The sequence below is a fragment of the Pan paniscus genome, chromosome 3, assembly GCF_029289425.2.
Source record: "Pan paniscus chromosome 3, NHGRI_mPanPan1-v2.0_pri, whole genome shotgun sequence".
In the NCBI taxonomy this organism is placed as follows: domain Eukaryota; kingdom Metazoa; phylum Chordata; class Mammalia; order Primates; family Hominidae; genus Pan; species Pan paniscus.
The window spans coordinates 120693749-120712945 of NC_073252.2; the positions used below are offsets into that span (position 1 = coordinate 120693749).

Below are 19197 nucleotides of genomic sequence, written 5' to 3' on the forward strand. Positions count from 1 at the left end.
GTGTTACATCACTACTCTTGTGCTTTGGGGCATTAATAAGGAAAATAAGGGTTATTTGAATCCAAGTACTGTGATACCGGGACAGCTGATCTGATAACATGGAAGGCTACTAAGTAACTAATGGATAGGTAGCCTATGGATCATGGATACACTGGACATGGGGAAGATTCACGGCCTGGTGGGACAGAGCAGGATGGTGAGAGATTTCATCACATTACTCAGAACAGCATGCAATTTAAAACTTGAGTTTTTTTCTGGAATTTTCCATTTAGGTCATAATGCCTGTCATTCACCTCACTTCACCTCATCGTGCAGGTGAATACAAAAGGGTGAATACAAAACAATATTTTGAGAGAGACCACATTCACATAACTTTTATTACACTATACTTTTATAACTGTTCTAATTTATTGTTAGTTACTGTTAATCTCTTACTGTGCCTAACTTATAAGTTAAACTTTATCATAAATATGTGTGATAGGAAAAAACATGGTATATATACATAGGGTTTGGTACTATCTGTGGTTACAGGTGCCCACTGGGGGTCTTGGAACACATCCTGTGCAGATAGGGTGGAACCACCGTAATCATTTAATCAAATAACTCATTCCACATGAATAAACTATTTGCTTAGCTGTAACAAGCAAGCAATTGGGTGAATGTCTAAAAAGTTAATTCTGCTCATCATGAGTTTGAAACTGACCTGCAACTCCTACTTGATGTGAAGCATATCCTGGTAATCTGCTGGGCCCTTCTCTCAGCCACAGAGTCAACGTTGATGAATCCAATTCTGCGTGGTGAAAGCAGAAGCCCAGGGAAGCAGCAGGGGCAATAAATCGGCTTTGGAGGATGGGAATGTGCAGCCATACAGCTGTTCTACCTTCTGATCGCCATTGCTGTACTGCAGCTAAATGCAGAAGAAAAAAGTCTAAATAATTTCCAAAGAGACGAGTGGAATAAATTAAAACTCACCTCAGGGTTTCGCCTCCTCCAGGAAACCATCTTTAAGCAAAAGAGGTCCCCAAATGTCTTGTTCATATCGCTGGCACTGGAAGTACCATGTTTTATAGTAACCACCTTGTTTATATGATTTTTCCATCAGACTGAATTCCTTCAGAATAAAGTCATTACACTGCTGACCTTTATATCCATACCACCAAAGACAATGCTTGGCACGTAACAGATGTTCTGTAGTTTTAGAGTGGACAAATAAAAGGATTTAAACCGAATCAAATACCATTTTAATGCCGCTCCTTTTAACATCCTTAGGTTTAATCTTAAAGACAATTATGGACTTCTATTTTTTTCTTCCTTTAGGAGTTCTGTTATAATGTTTTTAATGTATAAATTTCAAGGTAGTTAAACTTTGTTTTTAAATAATGTATGCTGGTTGTAGAAATTTTGAAAATAAAAAATATGAAGAAATCAAACTTCACATTTTACTAGCATATAGGAATAAAATTCTAATTTTTCCTTATTATAGATAATATCATGGTGAACATAATTATAGGTTTTCTATCTTTGCCTTCTTTAAATTCTCTTTACTACTTAAGATTGAGCCAGGGGAAAAAGATGCTAATATCTATTTGAAACTTACTAAGTTCCAAGCACTTTATATATATTATCTCATTAAGTGCACAACCATGAAAGGTATTACTACCTTAAGTTTATGGGTGAAGAAATAAATACTTCAGATTTAGAGTTTTTAGAAAAGCTTTTCAGATCACTTTCTTCATCCATCATCTCACTTAATCTTTATAATAACGCTATAAAGCGTGTGTGTGTGTGCACGTGTGTGTGTCTGTCTTTGGGGGTTGATTATATATCTAATAGTTAATTAACTTTCCCTTCTCTTTTCCCTAGCTCTGCAGGAAGCTCCTCTCTTTAAGGACAATGTTCTCTACCTCTTTGAAAGTTGGTGTGCCTAGCACAGTGACAGGCACATGGGGCCTTTAATAAAGACTTCCTGATTTGAGTTAGCATGCAGTGGAATTATGGGATCAGGTCCTTCTCACCTTGCTCTCTTTGTCTGATGACATCTTTTAAAAATTGAGGTAAAGTACACAAAGTGAAATGTACAAATCTTAAGTGTACATTTCATGCGATTTGACATATGCATATGCCCATAACACACTTTAACATTATAGAACATTTCTATCACTCCATACATTTCACATGTGCTCCTTCCCAGGCAATCCTTCCAATCAAATTAAAAGGCTACTTTCTAAAAGCAATGCTATTTGCTTGCTGTTTTATATCTACACTCTGTGTCTTGGAGAATCCACTCTCACTGCTTCAGCTGACACATACATGAGGATGGCTGCCCAGCCCTGACCTCACTGAACACTAAACTTTCTGTTCTCCAGTTGCTCCCAGACATTTCCTGTCCTGAAGGTTACCACTTCAGACTTCACAAAGTGTGTTCAAAACTGAATCTTTTGTTGTTGTTGTTGAGACGGAGTCTTGCTCTGTCGCCAGGCTGGAGTGCAATGGTGCAATCTCGGCTCACTGCAACCTCTGCTTCCTAGGTTCAAGCGATTCTCCTGTCTCAGCCTCCCAAGTAGCTGGAATTACAGGTGCGTGCCACCATGCCCAGCTAAGTTTTGTATTTTTAGTAAAGACGGGGTTTCATCATATTGGCCAGGATGGTCTTGATCTCTTGACCTCGTGATCTGCCCGCCTCGGCCTCCCAAAGTGCTGGGATTATAGGCGTGACCCACCGCGCCTGGCCAAAACTGAATCTTACACCCCAAACTAGCTTCATTTATAAGCTTATTTATTTCTGGCACCAATGCTTGAAACCTTAGAATCATTTTTAAATTGCTTTCTTCTTTTCCCTAATAAGCTTTATTGCTTTTTCTTCCCTCACCTCCCATACCCATTGCTAATATCTATCCTTTAAAGTCCAGCTCATATTCCACATCTTTGACCAGTCTTTCCTAACCACTGCTCATGAGCTCACCATTATGAATTTAAAGACTACTATGTCTGTACAATTTATTAGAACTTATTACATATGACCTAATGATATCTCTTCCATTAGCTATTTTTTCCAATCCTATTTAATATTCCATGCATTTGCAATCCTCCAGAGTAACCCTACATTATGCACTGGGGCTCAATTTGTACTAATGAAATGACTGGCTTGCCTAAAGTCACACAGCTGGTGAGTGGCATAGCAGGGACCAGAACCAGTGCTATTTCATTACTGATGCAGATATGTTATGTGTGAAGCTAACAACATATTGCCTGTTTATCCCTCTAACTTTAGTTGTTGGTAACAAAACATCAATAGTTCATGTTCTAAAAGAATATGAATAGTTGACTTCTTATTCCACCAAGAATATGGACTTCTTAGTCCATAAAGACTAAGAATAGCGGACTTCATGTGTAAATAGTCTCCCTTTATAGGCACTACCATTCAGTTAGTTTTGTTCAATTATAACAACAGAACCAGCAGGAGTTCTTCAAGGTAGCATAGTGCAGTAAGAAAGGTGTAGAGCCAGGGCAAGTAAATTTTTCTCTCTGTGCCTCACTACTGTCATCTTTAAAATAGGAATAATAATGCTATCTACCTCAAAGGGTTGTTAGGAGGATTAATTACTATTTATAAAGATCCTAAAACATCTACCATTAAGTGCAACAAAATTTGTTTTATTGAAAAAATATAACAAGTATTTGGTACTTAAGTTTACAAATTAGTTTCATCTTTGATCAACGCATCTATCCAGTAATTAGAGCTGGCGTTATTCACAAAAAGCAAGCTAAGAAGCAAATATTTTCGGTGGCAATTTGCCTAATGCCTGGCTAAGCACATGGCAGAACCTGGTACTTAAACCCAGAATGTGCACCTCCAAATCGCACAGCTTTCTGCTTTGCCATGCTGACTGGGGTAGTGCTTTGATCACCTGTTTGGTCATTGATAAGTATCAGTGGGTACAACACCTGTGTCTACCCACACACTGGAAGATAAAACGATTGATTCTCCTATTAGTGACACTGTTGCAGTCTAAGTGGGCTTGTCAGCAATTACTAGCAAGTAGGAGAGAAAATAATGTGAAGAGGTAAGAAGTCTGGGAATGAGGATGAGTAAACATTGAAATAACTAGCTCAATTATATTTACAGATATGCTTCTTGCCATATTGCTCAATAGGATAAAGATTATTTTGAGTTTCCAGTGTGAGAGATTTTTCCATAGTTGAATTTGCATGCTATGCCTTCAATTAGATTATAAAACCCTCAGAGGCCGTTTGAAAAACTGCTGCACCACTAAATCGACTTCTTCCAAAGTGAAGGCTCCTCCATCCAAGCTTTCTTATCATTGGGCTCAAGGTTGAAAGCCAGTAAAAAGTTTTCTTATTGAAGACTGAAACCACCCACCACCGTCCCTGGTTAATCATAAAAGAAGCGTTATTCTAAAAAACTCCAGTTCTTGCTGGGACAGCTGTTGACCCAATTTGTATACAAATGTGACACTCTGAACCTCCTGGTTTAGTATTTGATAGCCCAACAGGGTGACTATATTCAATAAAGATTCAGGCTGGGTGCAGTGGCTCCTGCCTGTAATCCCAGCACTTTGAGGGGCCAAGGCGGGAGAATCAGTTGAGCCCGGGAGACTGAGACCAGCCTGGGCAACACAGTGAGACACCGTTTCTAGAAAAAATAGAAAAAAGCCAGATGCGCGCCTGTAGTCCTAGCTACCCAGGAGGCTGAGGTGGGAGGATTGCTTGAGCTCAGGGGTTGGAGGCTGCAGTGAACCCTGATCCTACCACTGCACTCTAGCCTGGGAGACAGAATGATACCCTGTCTCAAAAAAAAAAAAAAAAAAAAAAAAAAAAAAAAAAAAAAAACAACAACAACCAAAAAAACTGTACATTTAAAAATAACTAAGAGTAACTGGATTATGGTTGAATGCTCGTGGTGATGAGTATCTCATTTACCCTGATGTAATTATTACACATTTATACCTCTATCAAAATAGCTCATATACCCCATAAACATACACACCTACTATGGACCCACAAAAATTAAAAAGAAAAAAGAAAAGCCTCTTTGGTCCACTCAGTCCACCACCCGTATTAGAATGTAAGAGTTTTTTTCCTTGGGAAAAGTGTCCGACAGAACCAAGGCTCGGTAAAGGATACTAATAATGTAATAATATAATATTAACAAACATCTACTGAGCTTTAAATACGTGGCAGGCACTGTGCTGTGCACTTTATGTGCATTATCCAAATTAACTCTCAGTAATTCCAGGAGTTCTTATTACCGGGGTCTGTGGAAGAGGAAATGGTGGTTTACGGCAATTTCCGAATGTCGCACACTAGAAAGTGGACCAGCAACCAGGGTTGCAGATCCCAAAGTCCGGATCTTCACCATTTCACCCAACCGCCTTAGAGACCTCCCAGCAAAAGGTCTAAGCACGAATGCTCCAGAAAACAGGTCCAGGTCACGCGTGCCTTCTCCCTTTCCCTCTGGGCTCGACAGTGGTGCACAGAGCGACTAGGGAGTGGGGGCCGCGGTTATTTCATTAGAAAAGCTCTGGAGCCCCGGGAGCCCTTCGTCCCAGGCGCACTTGCCCTGCAAGCCCTTCTGGAAGGCGGCAGCGTCCAGGCGGTCCAGCGCATCGAGCCGCGCCAGGCGCACCGAGATGCCCCCGAATCTGTCCAGCTCGCCCTGCAGATCGCAAGCTCCAACTGGCGGATTCCGCACGTAACCCTGTGCGCCCGAGGCCCAGCGGTAACCCGCCGAAGGCCCGGGGCCGTAGGTTCGGGCAAGCACCGCGCGCCAGCGGCCCCAGCTCAGTGGCTGCCGCATCTCCACGCCGCTTAATTCGTCCGTTCCCCAAATGACCCCTCCGCGCTCCAGAGCGGAGATCGCGGCCGTACATTTTAGAAGAGTGCCATCAATACCCTCAGAGTTGAGCTGGGGTTACCACTCTGCAGAGCTATGCCAAGGAGACCGCGAAGTGGTCCACCAGCCCTTCTCAGCAATTTGCCCCGCTCCAGTTAAGCGGGGAAAACCTCCTCCCCCACCGCCACCCACTTATTTTGTTTGGTAGTTTAATTCAACAGACGTTGGTTTAGGGATGGGGAAGCCGGGAGGAGATGCAAAAACGTCCTGTTTTTCAGGAATTTACAATCTAAGTGGCAGTTCCGTTCCTGGAACCTATCTTCTTTCACAGATGCCGTTACAGCTGTTTCAAAGACTGCTGGTTTTGAAAACGCTCAGTCCCTCCCACCACGCTGTGCACTGCTGCGCTCCACTCAGGGGATTACGGCGCAGGGGCGGACCCTCGCTGACTTCTGCCCCGGAAGTTTTTCTCTCCGTTGGAGCGCGCACATTGTGTCGGCTTTTCTACTGCTTCGGCTAGGGTACCTTGTGACCATGTCTTCCAAGAAGAACAGAAAGCGGTTGAACCAAAGCGCGGAAAATGGTTCGCCCTTGCCCTCTGCTGCTTCCTCTTGTGCGGAGGCACGGGCTCCTTCTGCTGGATCAGACTTCGCGGCAACCTCCGGGACTCTGAGGGTGACCAACTTATTAGAAAAGGGTAAAGAATTCCGGGTGGGAGACTAGAGGCCGAGGGGGCGCAACCTGAGGGGCGGGAGACTCAGTGATACTGACTTGGGGTGCAGAGACTTTTGAAAGTTGGGCGTGGCATGGGTCTGAGAGCGGCACAGAAGCGTGTAAGACTTCTGTATGTAAGAAGCATGCAAACGTAGCCGCGCCTGCACTGGAGAAGTTAGGCTGAAATGGTTTATCCGTGTCCAAGGTTTCTCTTTTGTAAATTATTTTGAATTTTTAAGTTGCACTTGAAACGCTTTGTCTCATTTAACATTAACGACACATTTAATTGCAAAATTGTTCATAACTAGCGAACATGGGATACTTATCCTAAAAAACTAAATAACCAATTCAGTAAAAATGTGGATCACTCTGCCTTTAGGAGTGATGATAGCATTTTCTTCCAGTACTACGCAGGTTATGATATTTAATAACTGCTAGTAACTGCACACTAGTGTTAGCAGTATATATAGCTCATCTAATTTCTACAGAAGCCGTGACCAATGGGTATAGTAATGACAGTTTTATAGAGGGAGGAAAGTTAACGTGATTCCATTCAGGCTACACAGGTGCTAAGTGGCAGAGCCGATATTTGAGTCCAGATGTGTTTGACGTAAAAGCCATTCCTAGATGACAGTTCCTTTGATTTGGGAGAACGTATTTATACTTAAAAGTCTTATAAATTGAATTATAAATTGAAAATTTATATTTGATGTGTAATAGCTTTGAAAAATGGACCAGACTAAACTGGTGGCAAAAATTTTTATGTCTAATCAGACCTTAAAGACAATTTAGAGTTCACATGGTATTTTCACTCTGCCTTAGGTATCAGAGGACAACTTGTTCTGTCCTGAAGGTTCAACTTGTTTTTGAACTAGATCCTTCCCATTGACATGTAAACATGCTCATTTCTCTTCCATCTTAAATGAGAACAAAAGCTCCACATTTTCTTCCTGCAACCGTCTCTCTGTCCATTGCCAAGCTTCTTAAATGGAGTGGTCTCTGCCGCCTCACCACTTACATACTCTCCCTAGCCTATTCCTCTTTGACTTCCACTCCATCATTCCATGGAAACTGTTCCTGGTGTGGTCTCCGAGCATCTCCGTGTTGATAAACCTTACTTGACCACAGCAACTTTTGGTATTGTTGACCATTCCCTCCTTCTCGAAACACTTAACTTCTTATGTGTTGTCAAACTTGCCTGGTTTTCTTCATCTTTGTTGATGTTTCATCATTTTTCTTTGCAGGCTTGTCCTCTTCCCTTGACCATTAAATGTTGAAGTTCGTCAATTCTTAGTCCAAAACCTTTTTTTTCTTCTCAATAAATCCTGTCTCCTTGGCAAGTTCATCCAGTGCCCAGAGTTTCCCATCTATAGTCTCTTCAGTGTCAGATTTATATTTGTAAATCTTTTGTTTTTGCGCCTTGATGTGGTTGCCTTTTAGCCAAATGCTTCTCAAGCTGTCTGTGGTGAAGACTTTAAAATTTATAATAGGTCACAGATCGGCACTTTTGTAAAATACAGTAAAAATGATTTTCTAGAAAAATAAGGAAAAATTTTTATTAAACAGATGTGAAATTACTCTGTAAATTTCAATAAAAGCTTCTAAACACTTATTCTCCTGTTTTGTACTTGTCATGAAGCAGTAACAAATCGTTGTGGGTCATATTTTGAATAGCGCTGTACAATAACTCTTCTCATGAGTGTCCCAAAGATACTTCAGGGCTAACTTCATGAGCCCGTTATTTCCTCCAACAAAATAAACTTCAACTCTGTTCAGTTTTTCCCATTGCAAAATTCAGAAACCTAAGAGTCATCCATGACTCTCCCCCCCATATCTCACATACCTAGTCCACCACTAAATCATGTTTATTACCTAAATATCTTACATATTCCTCTTCTGCATGCCATTCCCACTGTTTCTACCTTAATTTCAGACACCATCATCTCTCACCTGGACTGCTACAACAGCCTTTTGACTGATTTTCCAGCTTCCAATTTTGCCCCTTATTCCTTTTCCATTCTGCAGCCAGAATGATCTTGTAAGATGAAGATCTTGTCATGACATTGCTTTTCATCCCTTTCTGGGCTCCCACTGCTGTCAGAGTAATGACCAGCATCTTGATGCAGCCTATTGCACTATTGTCCTGGGTGGTCTTGACCTTCTTTACATGGCTTCCCTATGTCTCCACCACTCTGCCTATACTCTCCTGAGGATGCGCCATACCCCCTTCTGTCCAGGAACTTTGTACATGCTGTCCTCTTTGCTGAGAATTATCTTTTTCTTCTCCTCATTTAGTTACTTCCTACTCTTCTTTCAGACCTGATCTTAACATCACTTCCTTTGAGAAACATTCTCTTATTTGAAATTAGGTCAGATCCCACATGGCTCTCCTGGCACTCTTAAGTCATTTTTTCATTGTATTAATCTTAGTTTATTATTTTACAGCTATTCACTGATTGTTTAATAACTCACTCATCCTACAAGGCTATAAACTCTGTGAGACCAAGGACTTGTGAACAAAAGTGCCTAGCATAGTATCTTTCATATAGTAGGCACATAGTACATATTTGCTGAATGAATAAATGAAGAGTGGATGGTTGTTTGAAATTATCTTTATTATCTTGTTAGTTAATGTGATACTTAAGGTGCTCAATAAATGTGAAAGTAGTTAATGGGGAAATTAGATGTTGACATATTTTTAAAGTATTGGAGGAGTGAGGTGAGAAGGGAACTGTGTGGACAACTTGAGTAGACCTATATAGTGTAAGCAGAGAACACATTGGTGATGTTTTGGAAAATGAGACCGGTGGCTGGGAATTTGAACATGATTACCATTGAAAGACAAGGTGGAGAATAAATCCTGGGGCATGGAGGATGTGCTGGATAGGGTGGAAGGAGAAGAAGAAAACTAAAGTCTTGGGAAGGACTGAGAACACTTGTGTGGTAATTGTCAAGAGGGAAAGATAGTTCATTGAGGTTTAGGAAGAAAGAGGCAGGAACTGAATATTATGAGATCATCTAACAGCAGTATGCTTTACTGTTAATGACCAGCAAACAATGTAAGAGAACTAATGCTCATTGGAAGATTGAATTTCTGTCCAGCTTCTTGTATTATGCAGTATGTGTTCATTTCGTTTTATACTCAGTGCTGTTCATCTTAGCTCTGTGAGATGCTTTGTTTTTCTAGATTTGCACCTCATATAAGAAGGAAAAGAAACGTGTTGGGGAGTTGTTTTGTAGTGACAGAATAATGTAAATCATATGGGTACCTTATGGTTTTCCTTTCCTTGATTTAATTTCTTTTTTATTACAAAATATCTGTTTTCTGATTATTAAGGAAAACTTAGGTAGAGCTCTGTGATTATGGTATATATGTTTACAATAAATTTTATAATGAAGTTGTGACATTTTTAAATTCCCTAAGTGTTTCATAGATTTTGTGCTAAAAAGAAAACCATTGTATACTTATTTACTACATTTATTCATTTTATGGCTACTTATTGTGCAACTGCTATATTTAATGCACTGTAAGCATTGGAGATACAGAGAGAAATAGGACCCAATTCCTGCTTCAAAGCAGTATACAATTAAGGAGAAAGACTAAAACAAATGAATATTATGGTAAATGCTATTAACTGGCAGCACAGAGTGCTGGAGGAATTAGAGGAGGGACACCTAACTAAATATGGAGCTTGGTGGGGGTAGGGTGGATAGGAAGGAGTGGAGATGTCAGCACATCATTTTCAGAGGTGTTGTTAACTGGCCTGAATTCTGGACCCCCCTTTTCAGCCAAAAGTTGAAATCACTAGTGGTGATTTCAGTCAGTGTGTTCGTATAAGGAAGACGACTTCTGTTACTATCTTTACGTATTCTTGGTAATACAAAAGAAAAAGATCTGGTGACCATAATGTGGGGCAGAAGTAGAAACATAACTTAATCCTCTAGAGCCAGACAGATGTGCCAGTTCCCAGTTCAATCCTTTGAATACTAGTAGCTGACTCAACTTTGAACTTAAAGCTCAGAGACTCTCTTTTGCAATTATGTTTACTTCTTAATGAAATTAGAGACTCAGAAAAAAAGAAACCAATACTCACCCCATAAAACATCTTCTTTTTAGTTAATACTTAATATGTTGCCAGTAGACCCTCAAAAGCATTTGGTTTTAAATCTGTTTTGTTATAACAAAAGTTGGAACACTAGTTTCTCCAGGGTATGGTAAGTACATTCATGTGGTTATATGGTTAGAGTATTTTTATTTACTGCAAAAGAAAGCATGCCTTAACTTCTGTTACAAAGTAGTACAAAAATAATTTTCTTTTCCTTCATAGTAGATGACAAAATTCCTAAAACATTCCAGAATTCCCTTATTCATCTTGGACTCAACACTATGAAGTCTGCAAATATATGTATAGGTCGACCAGTGTTGCTTACTAGTTTGAATGGAAAGCAAGAGGTAAGAGTCTTTTTCATTTCCTTAGTTTAGAAATACAAACTGAACATTGCAAATCCAAAAATCTAAACTCTGAAATGCTTTTGAGTGCCATGGTAGTCAAAGGAAATGCTCATTGGAACATTTTGGATTTCAGATTTGGGATGCTTAGCCAGTAAACATAAGGCAAATGTTCCAAAATCGAAAATTCAAAACGCTCCTGGTCCCAAACATTTTGGATAAGGGATACTCAACCTGTGTTTGAGATGTTTCTGATTTTAATTTTCAACACAAGCAGGAATAAATGAAAAACTGTATTTTAAAAGACATTAACATGTATATTAACTCTGTTCCTTTGCTGTCTATGACTCTGCTGGGCATAGTAGCCCCTAAAATGTTATGTAGAGAGAAGTGTTTCCTCCGGCGGTAGTGACAGTATTTCTCCCTGTCAGTTATATTTCTTTATAAAAATATTATTTTGGGGGTAAGAAGGTCACCTGTTCTGTATATAAATATTTTACTATTCTCCCTTGTTTCAGCTGTTTCTCCTTGCTGTCATTTTTCATACCTGAGATTCTAAGCCTGGAACCTTTCCTGGATCATTTTTGGCAGCTTGGCTTTCTTTTCTGCTACCAGCCCCTTATCTTTCATGGCTTCCTTTGATGCTTCTCTGATCTGCTGGGGATCCTTTGGAAATACTTTGAAATTTTTTGTCTGCTGATGGCACCCCTCCTATTCTTTTCATTTTTCTGGCTTATGCTTTAAAGGTCCTTTACTGTGTCTTGTAGAAGAGAGGACTATAAATGTGTGAGCTCAAGCTAGAAATTTTCGCTCCTCCCTCTTAACATTTAAATCTGATAAGACCCAGGTTCTGACAAAGCTCTTGTTCTGTGTCCCTCACTATTTCCTGGATGTAGTTTAATTTCCAGGCTGGATTACTTTACAAGTTATTTTGCCTTAATATTTTTGTCATTTTCTCATTATCACCTGTTAATGCCTTTATCTTTTTTCATATATTTTTCATATCTTCTACCGTCTTCGCTGTGGGATCATTCTTGATCTTTAGAAAAAGATGTAATATTTATTAAAAAGTTTATTTTTCATGAGCCCATGTAGTATTTAAATTTTTTTAAAAATGCAATTTATCTTATTGCAATTGGTATCAGATTGTAACTCTTTTTGGGTAAAGACTGTATTTTGCATATCTTAAGTGCTTGACTGTGCTTAGCATTCTACCTTATAAATTGATGGTATTCTGTGAATATTTATTTTCTAACATTTTTATTTCCTCTGTCTGGCAGGTGTATACAGCCTGGCCTATGGCAGGATTCCCTGGAGGCAAGGTCGGCCTGAGTGAAATGGCACAGAAAAATGTGGGTGTGAGGCCTGGTGATGCCATCCAGGTCCAGCCTCTTGTGGGTGCTGTGCTACAGGCTGAGGAAATGGATGTGGCACTGAGGTTTGGCTCTTTTCTTTGGTGACTATCTGGATCAAAGCTGCCCAGTAGAAATAAAAGAGTCACAAATGTAAACCACATATGTAATTTTGCATTTTCTTGTAACATTTTAAAAAGTAGAGAGAAACAGGTACAATGAATTACAATAGTATGTTTTATTTAACCAGTATATATAAAAATGTATTTTAACATGTAATTATAAAAAATTACCAATAAGGGCTGGGCGCGGTGGCTTATGCCTGTAATCCCAGCACTTTGGGAGGCCGAGGTGAGTGGATTACTTGAGCTCAGGAGTTCAAGACCAACCTGAGCAACATGGCAAAACCCTGTCTCTACAAAAAATACAAAAAAGAAAATTTCTGGGCATGGTGGTGTGTACCTGTAGTCCCAACTATTTGGGAGGCTGAGACAGGAGGATTGCTTGAGCCTGGGAGGTGGAGATTGCAGTGAGCTGGGATCGCGCCACTGCACTCCAGCCTGGGTGACAGAGTGAGACTATGTCTCAAAGAAAAAAAAAAGTTACCAATAAGATATTTTACATCCTTTTTTTCAAGCTAAGTCTTCAAAATCAATGTGTATGTTACACTTGTAGCACATCACAGTTTGGACTAGCCCCATTTTAAGCATTTGATAGCTACATGTGCTGAGTGGCTAGTGGCCACTTGTGTTATATTAGACAACCCAAGCTAAATGAGTGCTATATAATTTATAGACTAAGGACTTTGATTTTCCATGATTAGAGTGTGCCCTGACATTTTAGGTGAGAGTAATTTTCATTGATGCATATTTAGCAGTGTTTTTCACCTTGACTTGCAGTGTAATCAGGGCTTCTTATTTTACAGTTGTAAAGAAAAGAGTAGATTACTGTGAGTCAAACAGAAACAAGTTTTAATTAAGACTATGCAAGCAAAGAACCTGATTGTATATTTTAACTTGTTGATTATTCGATTTAGTAAAACAAACGGTCATTACTATCAGATTTTAAAATAATCCCTCACCACAGGGTAATTGTTTGAATCTACCTATCAAGGTAGTTAAGGTATATCATCCATCCTCCTGGATATTCTGTTATCTAATAGGATATCGACTCGGTTTGCATATACAAGTCTTCTCAAAAATCATTTACAAAAAGCATCTTTTTATACTTTAATGTCACCTTAGTAATAGTTTGGGGGATGTGTTTACATTATATGTGAGAATTACAAACCATTTTCTAGTCATCAGCTTGATTTTAATATGTTCTCTTTTGCTACTATTGTAGATTTTAGACTTGAGTTTTGGCATATTTTTTCCTTTATAACAGGAAAATGTTTTCAGAGCTTATAGTAACAGTTTAATGAACAATAAAAAGCAGAAGGGACAGGAGACAATATGTTGAGTACCGGCTGTATACAGAAGCTTTGTATATATTGCATGTATGTATACACACACACACATTTACCCTTTTCTTTTTAAACAGATGAAATAGTCTGAGGAGAACTTGCCTAATATTTTATGAGGTAGTTAATAGTACTGTTGAGATTAAACTGGATTATTCCTCAGACTATGTCTTAAAATGGTGCTACAGGTAGCAGTAATTCGTTGACTGGAATTAGCATTTATGATGACCTACAAACTAGTCAGACCTCTTGAGCGCACAGCAGTCTTAGGTGAGTAATGATTGCTTATTAGAGAGGACTGGATATGTTTTAAATGAAAGCTCAGGTTTTAAAATTTTGTTTTAAAAAATCTTATGTTTTAAATGTGGCAGCAGAGTATAGACAAGAAAGTTAACTTCCAGTTGGGAAAATCAGTCATTTTAGTCTGCTTAAATCCTTCAGTTGCAACTGTAAGATTTTATTATTAATAGTAATGTTAGAGCTCCTTCTAGTGGAAATTATTTTATGTGCAACTATTATTTTTTTAAAAGCAAAATTGGTTTGATATTTTTACTGTTTTTACATGTATTTGTAAATACCTTCTATTCAGAGTTTAACAAAAGCAATTTAAGTATAACTTGGTTTAGAGTTCCATAAACAAAAGTAAATGTAAGCATTTAAGGAGATACATGCAATTTTCTCATTAGTTTATACATATATTTGATTCATGAAATTTCCCCCTCATTCTATTTCTCTCTTGCTCTCTCTTTTATATGAATATATAGTTGATTCTCATTATTTGTGGTTAGTTATGTTCTATTAAAGTTGCCTTGAACACCGTTAGCAAATACTGAACCATTTCTCCTAGAGGGAAATACGTATGTGTGTGTATATACATACATGCAACACACACACAATATATGTAGTGTATGTATATATATAATATATATATGTACACACACATTTTACATAGATTATAATCTTAAAACTCCAAAGTAATTCTTTCTGGTAGATTTTATTTTCTTTATTTTACAAAACAGAAGAGGAGATTTAGAAGTGTTAGAAATGTTAAGGGACTTGCCTGAGGTGCTAGTGTTGGGATTCACACTCCCTCCAACTGACCCCAGGCCTGGAGCTTCTTCACTACACTGCTGTGTCCCCTATCACTTCCATTCTCTGGTCATCTCTGAATGAAAGCTGAAACAAGGCAGAGTGTCACCTCATCCTACATGGTAACATGGGTGTTGGGTCACCCAAATTTTTTGCTGCTCTTCCATGTCACTAATGACCACAAATGCTCTGTGAGTATTGATTTTGGGGTACACATAAGTTTTTGGGAGTTGGTAAATTTGCAAATACAGCATCCACAGGTATTGAGGATTGACTATATTGTATTATTACTGATAAAAGTGATTGGAAGCCAGACGCAGTGGCTCACGCCTGTAATCCCAGCACTTTGGGAGGCTGAGGTGGGTGGATCGCCTGAACTTAGGAGTTCGAGACCAGCCTGGGAAACATGGTGAAACACTGCCTCTACAAAAAATATATATGTATAAAAATTAGCTGAGCGTGGTGGTGAGCGCCTGTGTTCCCAGCTACTCCAGAGGCTGAGGTGGGAGGATCACTTGAGCCTGTGAGGTGGAGGTTGCAGTGAGCTGAGATCACACCACCGCACTCCAGCCTGGGTGACAGAGCGAGACCTCATCTCAAAAAAAAAAAAAAGTGATTGGAGAACAAGGTATTTTTTGACCAGATGGGCACACAGGCACATGCCACCACGTCCGGCTAGTTTTCTTTTGTATTTTTTGTAGAGATGAATTTTTGCCATGTTGCCCAGGCTGGTCTTGAACTCCTGAGCTCAAGCAGTCCACCCACCTCAGCCTCCCAAAGTGCTGGGATTACAGGCATGAGCCACCATGCTCAGCTTCCAATCACTTACACTTCCCCTTGAGCTAAACTGTCCCCCCTCCACTGGTCACTGACAGAACTAGACAGCTGTTTGTCTCCCCTCCTGATATGGGCTGCTTATGCACAAGAGGAGGAGGAAAAATGCTCATGTTCTGAGAACTCTTCAAGAGCAGATTTCTTTTTTTTTTTTTTTTTTTTTTGAGATGGAGGCTCACTCTGTTGCCCAGGCTGGAGTGCAGTGGCGCAATCTTCGCTCACTGCAAGCTCCGCGTCCCGGGTTCAGGCCATTCTCCTGGCTCAGCCTCCCAAGTAGCTGGGACTACAGGCGCCTGCAACCACGCCCGGATAATTTTTTGTATTTTTAGTTATAGACGGGGTTTCACCGTGTTAGCCAGGACGATCTCGATCTCCTGACCTTGTGATCCGCCCGCCTGGGCCTCCCAAATTGCTGGGATTACAGGCGTGAGCCACCGCGCCCGGCCAAGGGCAGATTTCTTTATAAATGTATGATATTTAGGTGTGTTCACTTCCTGCACTTAAGCAACTCTCTGGGGAGACACAGTTATCATTAGGAAGGAGGGGATCTCATTTTTCCTTGGTCATGCCCTTTCTCCAGAAAAAAACCTTCATTGTAACCATTACTCCTCTTTTTCCTACTTCTGCCTTTTCAAGTAACATACTTTATAGGACTTAATTTTCTTGAAGAAATAACTTGTAAGTTATACTGAGAGAGTGAAGTAAGTTATTAATTAGAGTCTTTCTCCAAGCTAGGCAACTTTATAAAGGGAATTATTAGTTTAGGTCAGCATTTTAAAAATGTTTTTGCCTATGACAATAAAAAATGGATTTTTCATCAGATTCTTTGTATATACACATCCATAGATAATAGTGCTCATATGTGTGCATGTGTGTATGTATGTGTTAGAAGTTAATGTTTTACAAAGCAGTATTTACCCTTTCTATATTCAGTGTACCCTGCATTTCTTATTCTATTAACAAAGTGCTGAATGAGGCTGACTGAAATGATTTCATTACCCTTGTGTTTTGAAGAACATTGATTTAGGCCACTAAGGCACCAGATTCCAAATGATATTTTCATGGCTATATGTTTCTGAAAAATGCCCATCATTTCAAAATTGTATACATTATTTATTTTAAGGTTGCAGGTGGATTATTCTTTTGATTAAGTCTATATTATAACTATATACATGTAATTTTACATCACAGTTTAGTTTCTGGTGTACCTAATGCTGATTTCTGTTCCCTTCTTATCCTTTTACAGTGACAAAGATATGGAAATTAATGAAGAAGAACTGACTGGTTGTATCCTGAGAAAACTAGGTGAGACAAATATTTTAAATTGTTTTCTTAAGTTTTAAGCTGCAAGGCATCAGCAAATAAAGTGTCTTTGAGGGCTTATATATGCATAGTAGTTTTCTTCAAAATAGCTTTGAGAATATTCCCCTCAATGAATGAATATACTTTTAAGATAGGGATGTGCTACTTTTCCTGGTTAATTGGCAGTTGAGCAGTGGAAAGAATATATGACTTGTCTGTGGAAAGAGTCAGTGGTAGAATTGAGACTTTTAACCTTTGCATTCTTGCCCTTTCCAGTGACAGATGCTATCTTGGAGTGTTGGTTTGGGTGTGCCATTTTCATTTAGTTTATTATTGAATATGGAATGCCTGGCTATTTGTTGATGTGATTGATAGAATCTGAGATCTAGTGAGTGTGGAGGATTTCAGAGAATCATTTCCTTCTGTCTCCAGATGGTGTTATAGGGGAATATTAGGTCCTCAATTTTTTATGACAATTATTTTATTAATACTCTGTCTTTGATTTAGTCTTTTCAGATAGTAGACGAAATATATTGCTATTTAAACATTAAACTGGTAAAAAAAATTATGCTAACATGTATATTTAATAAACTGTTTTCTAGATGGCAAGATTGTTTTACCAGGCAACTTTCTGTATTGTACATTCTATGGACGACCGTACAAGCTGCAAGTATTGCGAGTGAAAGGGGCAGATGGCATGATATTGGGAGGGCCTCAGAGTGACTCTGACACTGATGCCCAAAGAATGGCCTTTGAACAGTCCAGCATGGAAACCAGTAGCCTGGAGTTATCCTTACAGCTAAGCCAGTTAGATCTGGAGGAGACCCAGATCCCAACATCAAGAAGTACTCCTTATAAACCAATTGATGACAGAATTACAAGTAAAGCCAGTGATGTTTTGCTGGATGTTACACAGAGCCCTGGAGATGGCAGTGGACTTATGCTAGAGGAAGTCACAGGTCTTAAATGTAATTTTGAATCTGCCAGAGAAGGAAATGAGCAACTTACTGAAGAAGAGAGACTGCTAAAGTTCAGCATAGGAGCAAAGTGCAATACTGATACTTTTTATTTTATTTCTTCAACAACAAGAGTCAATTTTACAGAGATTGATAAAAATTCAAAAGAGCAAGACAACCAATTCAAAGTAACTTATGACATGATAGGAGGATTAAGTAGCCAGCTGAAAGCAATTAGAGAAATAATTGAATTGCCCCTCAAACAGCCTGAGCTTTTCAAGAGTTATGGTATGATATCTTCAGTTTATTGCACCCAAAAATGTTAAATTCAAATTAAAAGACAGTTGACACTTATCTAATGATTGCTCATCCTCTTTTCCTGTTTTTATTTTCTGAGTAGTAGGTATGGTAGAAGATTTCAGTTGCTTTGGGAGATGCCAGTTAAATGGGCCATTTGCTATGCTTTGGTATTTTTAGGTTGTAATGTGAATTAGTGACAGCCTTGTCTCTTCTAATAGCATATTTCCACAATTACCTGTATTGGATCTAGAATAAGTATCTTGTCATGCTGGGTCATCTGTAATGACTGAAGGGATAAACCATTCAAATACATTAGATAAAACTTCTTAGGAAATGTAACTGTGTACCCATCTCTTTGCACTGAAGCAGGTAATTAAGGGAATGGCTTGACTCAGGAAACTCAGGGCTTCTGCTGCATTGTTATTGCCAAGATCCTTTGCATATCTTTGCTGTGTCTGATCTCTCTGCTTTTTCCTTTCTCATAAATCTTATATATACATACATGTATGTATATATATGTATGTGTAAAATGAACCCTTAGATTGGCATTTTGCTCATACTTATGTACCTTTTATACTAGCAAACATATGTACTCTTCAAGATGGTTAGTTGGAAAAAAACTGGGATTGGTGGCTTGTCTACCTGTGTTGTCTGTGCTTTGTTTTTCGATCATTGATCTGTGTTGTGTGGGATGGGGCGTTGCAACAATGTGGGTGTCCAGTTTTTTTTTTTTTTTTTAACCAACATGCTTCGTCTGTTCTGTGGTCTACAGAGAGAGAAAGTCATTGCTGGGTATCAGTGTTTGGGCTAGTTAGTACATCTTTCTGGAGGGGGAGAAAAAACTCTTGACTCTTTTTGTGACGCAAGGTAAAGTTAAGTTTTAT

At 39.1% G+C, this 19197-nt stretch overlaps 2 protein-coding genes across 6 annotated transcripts in view; one reads left to right on the top strand and one right to left on the bottom strand.

The window, feature by feature from the left end:
- NUDT6 (nudix hydrolase 6) overlaps positions 1-6044 on the bottom strand; it is a 30063-nt gene extending 24019 nt beyond the window's left edge. Inside the window, exons 1-2 of one of the 2 annotated variants that reach the window (XM_008969469.4) lie at positions 5914-6044; positions 704-907 (exon numbers count right to left, since the gene is read on the bottom strand). Coding sequence is in view for 1 of the 2 variants with exons in the window: in XM_003816401.6 (XP_003816449.1) it covers positions 704-907; positions 5581-5818 (442 nt within the window). In the remaining variant the exon portion in view is untranslated. Of the gene's footprint in view, positions 1-703; positions 908-5580; positions 5860-5913 lie in introns of those variants that run through there. The other variant, XM_003816401.6, reaches the window with a different exon arrangement.
- A 146-nt stretch (positions 6045-6190) lies between these two features.
- The window catches only part of AFG2A (AFG2 AAA ATPase homolog A), a 392804-nt gene continuing 379797 nt past the window's right edge, over positions 6191-19197 (top strand). For 2 of the 4 annotated variants that reach the window (XM_003816399.7, XM_063603893.1), the window contains exons 1-5: positions 6191-6551; positions 10897-11021; positions 12299-12456; positions 17002-17060; positions 17660-18301. In XM_003816399.7, coding sequence (XP_003816447.1) covers positions 6389-6551; positions 10897-11021; positions 12299-12456; positions 17002-17060; positions 17660-18301 — 1147 coding nt within the window. In that variant the 5' untranslated portion in view covers positions 6191-6388. The remainder of the gene's footprint in view (positions 6552-10896; positions 11022-12298; positions 12457-17001; positions 17061-17659; positions 18302-19197) is intronic. The other 2 variants (XM_008969471.6, XM_063603894.1) reach the window with 1 other exon arrangement.